Source organism: Natrix helvetica, assembly GCF_964273705.1.
Source record: "Natrix helvetica genome assembly, chromosome: 4".
In the NCBI taxonomy this organism is placed as follows: domain Eukaryota; kingdom Metazoa; phylum Chordata; class Lepidosauria; order Squamata; family Natricidae; genus Natrix; species Natrix helvetica.
In genome coordinates, this window is record NC_138550.1 from 45,852,400 (window position 1) to 45,863,660 (window position 11,261).

The 11,261-nt window shown below is 34.1% G+C and overlaps 1 protein-coding gene across 1 annotated transcript in view; it reads left to right on the top strand.

Annotated features, from left to right (window-relative positions):
- Positions 1-10,276, top strand: part of ROBO1 (roundabout guidance receptor 1) — a 464,376-nt gene extending 454,100 nt beyond the window's left edge. Inside the window, exons 29-31 of the mRNA XM_081951684.1 lie at positions 4,965-5,273; positions 7,443-7,639; positions 8,536-10,276. Coding sequence (XP_081807810.1) covers positions 4,965-5,273; positions 7,443-7,639; positions 8,536-8,550 — 521 coding nt within the window. The 3' untranslated portion in view covers positions 8,551-10,276. The remainder of the gene's footprint in view (positions 1-4,964; positions 5,274-7,442; positions 7,640-8,535) is intronic.
- Positions 10,277-11,261: the final 985 nt, after the last annotated feature.

Sequence of the window (11,261 nt, forward strand, 5' to 3'; positions counted from 1 at the left end):
CAAGCAGTGCGGCCTTTTGCATTTGACTGATGGTGATTTTGTCAATTTTTAACTGTTTTAAATGTAATTCCAGCGCTTTTGGAATAGCACCCAGTGTGCCGATTACCACTGGAATTACCACTGCTGGTTTGTGCCATAATCATTGGATTTTGATTTTTAAGTCCTGGTACTTCGCGATTTTTTCATATTCCTTCTCGGCGACCCTGCTATCACCTGGTATTGCGATGTCTATGATTGTAACCTTATTTTTCTCAACCAGTGTGATGTCTGGTGTATTATGTGCCAGTATTTTATCCGTTTGTATGCGAAAATCCCACAAGATCTTGACCATCTGACCCTCGACGACTTTTTCAGGCTTATGTTCCCACCAGTTTGTTGCTGTTTTAATATTATAATTTTTGCACAAATTCCAGTGGATCATTTGTGCCACTGAATTGTGCTGCATTTTATAGTCAGTCTGCGTGATTTTTTTACAGCAGCTGAGTATGTGGTCAACAGTTTCATCAGCCTCTTTGCAAAGTCTACATTTGGCATCATCAGAGGATTTTTTTATTTTGGCCTTAATGGCATTTGTGCGGATAGCTTGTTCTTGCGCAGCCAGGATTAGTGACTCTGTTTCTTTCTTTAATGTACCTGTTGTTAACCATAACCAAGTTTTTTCACTGTCCACTTTATCTTTTATGTTTTCCAGAAATTGGCCATGTAAGGCTTTGTTCCGCCAACTCTCCATTCTTGATTTTATCACATCTTTTCTGTATTCTTGCTTCATCTGTTGGGCCTTCAGTAGATTTTTGTTCTTTACTTCGATTAATAGATGTTCTTGACTTTCTTTTAAATAATCAGCCAGCGCATGTTTTTCTTCTTCAACTATTTGCTTCACTTGTAATAATCCTCTGCCACCTGATTTTCGGGGTAGGTATAGTCGATCAGTGTCACCGCGTGGATGTAAACTGTAGTGCATTGTCATTAGTTTCCTGGTTTTTCAGTCCAAAATGTCCAAATCAGCTTTTGTCCAGTTAACTATACCAGCTGTGTATCTTATAACTGGTATTGCCCAGGTGTTTATGGCCTTGATTGTATTTCCACCATTCAATTTAGATTTCAAAATTTTCCTAACTCTGTTGGTGTACTCTCCCCTGACAATAGTTTTTACTTCTCCATGCTTGATATTATCCAACTGCAGAATGCCTAAGTATTTGTAGGCTTCATTTTTGTTGCATTTAATTAGTTGGCCATTGGGCATTTCAATTCCCTCACACGCAGTTATTTTGCCTCTTTTTATGGATACAGTGGCATATTTTTCCATGCCAAACTTCATTGAAATATCGGTGCTGAATACTCGGACTGTGTTTGTCAATGATTGGATTTCTATTTCTGACTTTCCATAGAGTTTCAAATCATCCATATATAATAAATGTGAAATATCGGTGCTGAATACTCGGACTGTGTTTGTCAATGATTGGATTTCTATTTCTGACTTTCCATAGAGTTTCAAATCATCCATATATAATAAATGCGAAATTTTTTCGGCTTCTTTGGCTGTTTGGTAGCCTAATTTCATTTTTTAAAAGATTACTGATAGGGGGATCATCGCGATGATGAAGAGAAGAGGTGAAAGTGAATCACCCTGGAAAATTCCTCACTTGATATTAACCATTCCATAGTTCTTATTCCCTACTGCCAACTCGGTTCTCCATTATTATTATTATTATTATTATTATTATTATTATTATTATTATTATTATTATTATTATTATTGAATCAACAGAATTGTATCACAGCGGCCAGTTGTTTTGCCAGATTTGGCATTAATTACTAGTCGGGCCCCACCCAGGGGCATTATTATTATTATTATTATTATTATTATTATTATTATTATTATTGCATCAACAGAATTGTATCACAGCGGCCAGTTGTTTCGCCGGATTTGGCATTGATTACTAGTCGGGCCCCACCCAGGGGCCTAGGACGTCGTAACGTATTTTCGTAATATGTGTGCGGATCCAAGCAGTGCGCCCTTTTGCATTTGACTGATGGTGATTTTGTCAATTTTTAACTGTTTTAAATGTAATTCCAGTGCTTTTGGAATAGCACCCAGTGTGCCGATTACCACTGGAATTACCACTGCTGGTTTGTGCCATAATCGTTGAATTTCAATTTTTAAGTCCTGGTATTTTGCGATTTTTTCATATTCCTTCTCGGCGACCCTGCTATCACATGGTATTGCGATGTCTATGATTGTAACCTTATTTTTCTCAACCAGTGTGATGTCTGGTGTATTATGCGCCAGTATTTTATCCGTTTGTATGCGAAAATCCCACAAGATCTTGACCATCTGACCCTCGATGACTTTTTCAGGCTTATGTTCCCACCAGTTTGTTGCTGTTTTAATGTTATAATTTTTGCACAAATTCCAGTGGATCATTTGTGCCACTGAATTGTGCCGCATTTTATAGTCAGTCTGCGCGATTTTTTTACAGCAGCTGAGTATGTGGTCAACAGTTTCATCAGCCTCTTTGCAAAGTCTACATTTGGCATCATCAGAGGATTTTTAGATTTTGGTCTTAATGGCATTTGTGCGGATAGCTTGTTCTTGCGCAGCCAGGATTAGTGACTCTGTTTCTTTCTTTAATGTACCTGCTGTTAACCATAACCAAGTTTTTTCACTGTCCACTTTATCTTTTATTTTTTCAGAAATTGGCCATGCAATGCTTTCTGCCAACCCTCCATTCTTAATTTTATCACATCTTTTTTGTATTCTTGTTTCGTCTGTTGGGCCTTCAATAGATTTTTGTTCTTTACTTCGATTAATAGATGTTCTTGACTTTCTTTTAAATAATCAGCCAGTGCATGTTTTTCTTCTTCAACTATTTGCTTCACTTGTAATAATCCTCTGCCACCTGATTTCCGGGGTAGGTATAGTCTATCAATATCACCACGTGGATGTAAACTGTAGTGCATTGTCATTAGTTTCCTGGTTTTTTGGTCTAAAATGTCCAAATCAGCTTGTGTCCAGTTAACTATACCAGCTGTGTATCTTATAACTGGTATTGCCCAGGTGTTTATGGCCTTGATTGTATTTCCACCATTCAATTTAGATTTCAAAATTTTCCTAACTCTGTTGGTGTACTCTCCCCTGACAATAGTTTTTACTTCTCCATGCTTGATGTTATCCAACTGCAGAATGCCTAAGTATTTGTAGGCTTCATTTTTGTTGCATTTAATTAGTTGGCCATTGGGCATTTCAATTCCCTCACACGCAGTTATTTTGCCTCTTTTTATTGGATACAGTGGCACATTTTTCCATGCCAAACTTCATTGAAATATCGGTGCTGAATACTCGGACTGTGTTTGTCAATGATTGGATTTCTATTTCTGACTTTCCATAGAGTTTCAAATCATCCATATATAATAAATGTGAAATATCGGTGCTGAATACTCGGACTGTGTTTGTCAATGATTGGATTTCTATTTCTGACTTTCCATAGAGTTTCAAATCATCCATATATAATAAATGCGAATTTTTTTCGGCTTCTTTGGCTGTTTGGTAGCCTAATTTCATTTTTTAAAAGATTACTGATAGGGGGATCATCGCGATGATGAAGAGAAGAGGTGAAAGTGAATCACCCTGGAAAATTCCTCGCTTGATATTAACCATTCCATAGTTCTCATTCCCTACTGCCAACTCGGTTCTCCATTGTTTCATCGCCTTTTCAGTAAAGGATGTAATATTTTTGCTAATGCCAGTTGTTTCTAAGCATTTTATGATCCAACTATGCGGCAATGAGTCAAATGCCTATTATTATTATTATTATTATTATTATTATTATTATTATTATTATTATTATTATTATTATTATTATTATTATTATGTTAATCTTTGCTGAGATTCACAGCCTTTGGGGCTGGTTTGTAGCTCAACAGCTCGAATCCTAACCAAGGACCTAGGAACTGTTAAGGTAATGTCCAAGGATATAAGTTGTTCCAAGTAGGGTGGTTTTTTGTAGAGTCAGAATGTTCAAATCAGGTAAATTTAGAAATTTCAAATGACGAGTTAGCCCTTTAGGTATTGCTCCAAGGGCTCCAATTACAATTGGGACAACACATGATTTCTTTTTCCACAGTCTCTCAACCTCAATTTGCAAGTCCTGGTATTTTGTGATTTTTTCTTGCTGTTTATTTTCAATTCATGCATCACCAGGTATTGCAATGTCAATGAACCATACTTTTTTTCTTTTCAATTATTGTTATGTCTGGTGTGTTGTAGGCCAAGTGCCTGTCAGTCTGGATTCTGAAGTCCCATAAGATCTTGAGTTTCTCATTCTCTAAAACCTTCTCAGCCTGATGGTCCCAGTGATTTTTGCTGTACTCAAATCCAAACTTTTGGCACAATTTCCAGTGAATAATCTTAACAACGCAGTCATGGCATTGTAGGTAGTCAATTTGTGAAATTTTGCTGCACCCGCTGATCAAGTGGTCGACTGTCTCATCTTTCTCATTACAGAGGTGACATTTGCTATTGGTGGTAACATGTTGAATTTTTGCCTTCATGCAGTTTGTGGCTAAGGCTTGTTCTTGAGTTGCCAAAATAAAGCCTTCTGTTTCTTTTTCCAGTACTCCTGATCTTAACCAGTTCCAAGTTAGTTTTTGGTCAGCCTTGCCTTCAATACTTTTCAAGTATTGGCCATGCATAGCTTTGCTTTTCCAATTTTCAGCTCACTTATCAATTATTTCTTATTATTATTATATAATTAGAATCACTCTGTTTATATGGCATTCATGATCCGGAACCGTAGTTTTACAATCCTACACAAATATTTGAATTGAACCTAGGTGAGGCATGCTTAATAAATGTGTTCTCAGAAAATTTCAAAATGTATGAAAACAACAAAAAACACAGATTTAATTGTGAACTTAAATTTGTTATGTTTATTGAATAATTTTCCCTTTTCTCCTGTTTGTAGATCTACCGCCCCCACCAGTGCCACCTCCAGCTATAAAATCTCCTACTGCCCAGTCCAAATCTCAAGTGGATATACGGCCTGTGATGTTTCCAAAGTTGTCCTCTATAGAACCAAGAACAGAAAGAGCAGTTGAAAGAAAAGGAATAGGCTATAAGGGAAAAGAAGGCTCTGATGGCTGTCAGCATTCTGATATGTGGACATGTTCAGGGGAGCGTAGAGAATCGCAGGAACAGCAAAATGATAGTAAGCTAAGAGGAAACAAACCAGCAAGACGAGATGGCACACCAGCAAAAACGCATCTTCTCCCAGGTGAATTAATACATTGATTTTATTTCCAATATTTATGAATGACTATGTTGCATGTTAACATATGGACACTAAAGCATATTTCACACTGGCATAAAAATTTTGACGGTGATTATGCACAGCACAGTATCTTAAATCTATCTTAAATTATATAATAGTAAAAAACAAACAAATAATACAAAACTCTATTCAACAGGAAAGAAATTAAACAATTGATAAATCCTAATTTTCTTCTATCAAGTGTTGTGTACACTTACCTCTTCTAGGTTATCTCTATAACCTTATTTTCCCAACTTCTTTAAAAGCATATTTCTAGAAGCAAAAAAACAAGAAAACAAAGCATAAATTCAGCCCTTTGGTAACAGCGAAACAGGATGATAAAATGAGAGTTATTTATCATGCACCTAAGTGGGTAATGGAGACAACAAATATTGAACAAGGAAATCATTGATGAGTTATATTAAGCTGGTCTATTTTTCTAGAACAATCAGTAAGGTCTACAACAAAAATCTCTACAGTCCTCAGTATAAAATTTTATCCAGGCCAGCTCTTGATATCAGCTGACCTGAACATGAAAGAGCATACTAGAAATTGAGTAAATTACGTAAATGAACATCAAAGCAAGATGTATGTGACAATGGGTTGGGATAAAGAGAAGTCAGTAGGAAGTTACTCCACTATTTTGTACCTTTTGCTTTACAATTTATATATTAATGGCAAAAAGCAAGTGGCAAAAATTGCTGCTGAAATTGAAAGCACTATTAATGATTAATGTATTAGCTTCTAAAACAGTCTTTAAAATGCTAGGAAAAAGCTTGTGCATTGATTAATGATTCATAGAATTTTTGAGTTAGAAACTTCACAATGTATATCTTTCTTACTCTATGTATTTATGTCAATAATAAATCATCACTTCACAAAACTAATCCTAGCCAACATCTATCTAAAGATCTATTGGAACACCTGTATTTAAGATAAAATGACAGTTCTGGAAGACCAAGAACTAAGTAAGGTTTAGATTAACAACTATATATAGTAAAATATGAGGCAGCACGTACTTTTTATTCAATAAATTTTTATTCAACTTTATTCAAAGTTGAGTATTTGCCATTCTCTAATAAAACAGTTTTTAGTATCTAGTTATTGCAAATACTGAGATAAATGATTAGTGATCTCAGATTATAATCTATTCAGAGACATTAATATATACTATTAGGATACATAATAGAGCTTGTTGCTTATGGCCATTGTATGTCTATTGTTAGTTATCTTTAAATTTATTGACATTCAGAATAATTCATTCCCATTATTTGCTGGTTTTATACTAAAAGTGGCAATAATAGTCCTGCACATACTGTACATACACATACACACAAACAATCATAAACTATTTCCCCTCACACTTCCTCTTTCTCCCTGACACACAAAGTTAACCCATTTTCAAACAACAATATCACAGGATCACTATGTTCATATTGTTTTTGTTATTGTGAATGAGGAGATTGATGTGTATGATAAGGAATTGTTCAATGAATTGACATGAACCAATTTGATTTGTGTGTTCTTGACTTGTCTGCTGATCAGAAAATATTTTTTTTCTTTCCTGGCACTTCATATATGAGACCAGCAAACATCACCAAGTTATTTAACTATCCAAGGGGCAAGGAAGAGAGAGAACTTGGTCAAAGTTGATTAATAATAGATTATTATTTGTGTTTGTTTTCCACATTTCTCAACCTATCCCCCATTTCTCTCAGAGAGGGACTAAAATATGATCCCAAATATTATTCACCAAACTTTATCTAAATCAGTTTTTATAAGTTTTGTAAGATCACTTACAGAAGTGATGTATGCCACAAGCAGTTTGTTATAAGATTACTGTATTGCATGATTTATTCTGACTGGTGGAGATGATCCTGTAAGTCCCTGAATGTCAAATTGTATGGTGCTTTATAGCAATCAACCTCCAAAGTCTTACCAACTTGGAATGTAAAGAGATATTTTTTTCCATTCAAGCAGATCTTTTTACTTGACTTCAAACTTTTTCAAAGCCTTTCTTTAAAACAATTTGAATCCGAACTCTTAGCATTTAAAAATGTTTAGAAACAACACTTGCTGTGTATGTGAGCATTTTATCTAAGGCATTACTAACATATGTCCATATCTTTTTAGAGGATATTTTGCCATACTGTAGACCAACATTTCCAACATCTAATAATGCTAGAGATCCTAGTTCTTCAAGCTCCATGTCATCCAGAGGATCAGGAAATAGACAAAAGGCAGAGCAAGCAAACTTAAGTCGAAGGAATATTGCAGAAATGCAGGTATTTGGAACTTACGAACAAGGAGAAGATGAAGATGAATTGCAGGTAATATGAGTTTCAGTAGTTATTAGAAATATGAAAAGTAAAAGCTTGTCCTCATAGCAGAACTTTTTTTTATTGATAGTTTACAGAATTTAGAGTTATAGTAGAAAAATTATTATTACAGTTGTACTGTAGCTTCATATTTATTTAAGGCCCAATAAATCTATTAAAAGTTGGGCAATTTTACAGGTTTTGTTCTTTATTATCAATATATGATATACAGTTTGAAATGTATAATGGTGTATCATACAATCATAAAAATCAAGGCATCAAAGACCTTTGAAATGTAAATATTACATTAGAGCCATAATTATGATAAAGAAGTAATTCTTGTACTCCCTGATTGGAAGAACCATTTGAAAACTAAAGTCTCATTACATAATCCTCAACTCATGACCACAATTGAGCCCAAAATTTCTGTTGCTAAATGAGACATTTGTTAAGTGAATATTACTCCATTTTATAACCTTTCTTGCCACAGTGGCTAAGTGAATTATTCCAGTTGTTAAGTTAGTAACACATTGGTTAAACAAATCTGGCTTCCCCATTGATTTGTTTGTCATAAAAAGTGATCACATGATTCCAGGACACTGCAACACAGTCATAAATATGAGTCACTTGCCAAGCATCTGAATTTTGATCACATGAGCATGAAGAGGCCGCAATGTGTGTGAAAAATAATCACAACTCACTTTTTTCAATGATGATATAATTTTGAACAGTCACTAATGAACTGTTGTAAATCAAGAACTATCTGTATTTAAAAGAATTTAAAAAAACCTACATCATGTTTTGACTGCTGCTTATGTTTGTCTTTTTTATGAATACAATTTCTGAAATGGGACATAAAAATACTTTGAGAAATATAGTGCACAGTAATTTGTGTTATTGCTTTACAGGAGACCGAAAGCTGAAGAAGAGATGTACTATAACACATTTCTGAAACTTAATCACAAAGATATCACTTAAGATGCCTCAAGTCTGATGATATTTGATGCCAGAAAGAATAATGTTCAGTGCAATCAGAATGAACACTTTTTCATGTTTTTTGTCTTATTGTCAGAATCTTTATTTTAAAGCTCTTTTAAAAATCTAATTATTAATATCCCATGGTTATTTTAGGTAATGGAGAGGGTGTTTGATCTGTCCACGAGACCAATTAAGCTGCTTTTTTTTGGTGCTATGTTTTTGGACAAAAAAGAAAGTGATTGTTTTCTTTCGTTGGAAACAAAGCAGTACAATGTAGAGAAGTGACCAGTTGCATTTATAAATCCTTATAAAAGGCATAGTCAGACTGATACTTTTCCAGACATTTTAGATTAAAACTCCCATAAACCAATAGTTACGGATTATGGGTAGTATTATCAAAATTCTTAAGGGTACTAGGTTGTCCCCACCTGGTATAACTGCCATTGATAAATCTATAAAATGTTGCAAATAATTACATCTACACAGAAGACACAATGTTATTATACAGGCTGTATTGCTGTCTGTGGCATTGTATTGTTTTCCACCAGTCACATCCCCTTGTTATCAAAATACAAATTTATTCAATTTGGATTATGGTGGCATATTGTGTAAATACATAAACAGTTTCTGAATTCCTTTAGTAATTTAATTTGTCTAGAGCCTAATCCATTTAATCATTGCGTGTTTTTTAGGATAGGAAGAAAGCATGTCAGTGAGAACTTGGCAGTTACATTATAATTTAAGTTTACCAAAAGAGTCAAGCAATTGTTGGCCTCAATGCTATTCAGAATAATTTTTTTAATGCAATGGACATTTTACACTATCATTGAGAAAGATATCAACCTGACTGGCCCAAATCTCAGACCTCTACTTTATAGTGTCAATTTACCTTAAATAAAGAAGTGCCACTTAATGGTTATTTGGTTCTTGGGGGTTTCTTTGGGGGAGGGTATGTTTGGTTTTTTTTTTAATGCACTGTTTATTTTATTTTTTATTTTTGGTTTTAAAAGCACAATCACTAAACTTTATTTGTAAAACATTGTAACTATTAATAGTTTTTGTCTTACTGTAAGATGCTAAGACTTTGTGTTCTTTTTTCATACTTTGTTAATGTTCTGTGTTTGTATTGGAAATATTTGAATGCTTCACAGATGGTAAAGATAGCTAAGCTTAAGAATGGACCATAAGCAGAACATTATATCATCTTAAGGATTTAAAATTCTTGAGTTTGTGGTGGCTTATCTTGACATTGAACTTCCTTCCACAGAAACTGAAATAGAGCCATTAGTTCCTTTTGAAATTACAGGATGATGTCCTCTGTAGATTTTTATTATCTTTTTTGTAATTATAAATATATTTTTTGTCATCGATGCTAATGGAAAACTGTGTATTTGTTTATGGACAATTTTCAGGCCTAGCCTCATCAGGAAAAAAATAAAAAAAAAATACTTTGGTATTTATTGAGGGCTAAAAAAAAATCATTTAGTCAATTTTTAAGAAAAAGTTACCATAAAAAGAGTGCAGTACTGAGGGAACAACCCATGTGATTGTTTTTCATTATGTTCATGTAAAAAAACTTGCATATTTTAGCCATAATTTTGCATACCAAGAAATCAGTAATCATAAAAGTAATTTTTGTCACATTATTTATTAAAAACATTCTCAAATACATCTTTTCTTGTCAAGGCCTGTTTTGTCCAGAACTTACTTAAAAGCATTTTGTTATTATTGGGTATAAAATCAAATGGTCATTTTCATTGTAAATCAAACAATGTTGTTATAAGCAACAAAACATTAGAATTATATGCTCAGGAATTTCATAAAAGCTGACTTTGCAACGATAAAGCTCAGTTGGAGATGATTTATTTTGGATTCTCTACCCAAAAGGCCAATTTACTTATATTGGAAACTTATTGGATCTCTTAGTTCTAAGCCACCTAGCGATACGAGATAAGTTTTATTATTATTATGAAGTTCAAATGCAGCACTGAAAGCAATCATTCAGTTATATGGAGTAAAAAAAACAGTGTGGTTTACTGGAGAATATGAGTCCATCGTAGAAATCCTTATTACTAGAAACTAGAATAAAAAGTTTCCTGCCAAGAATGTTTTATTTCTCGCTGACATTTAGTATGACTGATCACTAATTTTGAATGCTTCTGGGGTTTCCTTTCAACAATTTTGAGTACTTTTAGGATTGGTTCAGGTTTGAATGTTCAATACAAGATTCAAGATGTTCTTGAAAATATTGTTGGGAAATAATTTTGCTTGAGGACATGACTAGTGGGGTTTCAGCCAATGACCTGATCAGCAAACAAGTAACCAAGAGATTGATTTCTGACAGCCAGACGATTAATCTGACTAGCATGGACAATGAGAAAAAACTGCCAGTTTCCAAAGTATGTCTTTCTTTCCAGTAATAGTCTCAGACTGCTAATTTCCTGCCAGGATTGATGGAAAGCAGTGATTTTGAAAATTTACTTGGGAATTTTTTCCATTCACTCCCAGTGGCCCTTCTACAATCGATTGACAACCAAAAACCAATAAACTCTAAGGAGGTTGCTGGGACAGAAAGATTCCTTTGTTTCCCATTTATGACCTTGTTTTGCAATTCCTGGATGTCATGCCTGGAATATATTGACTAGAATTGGTAATA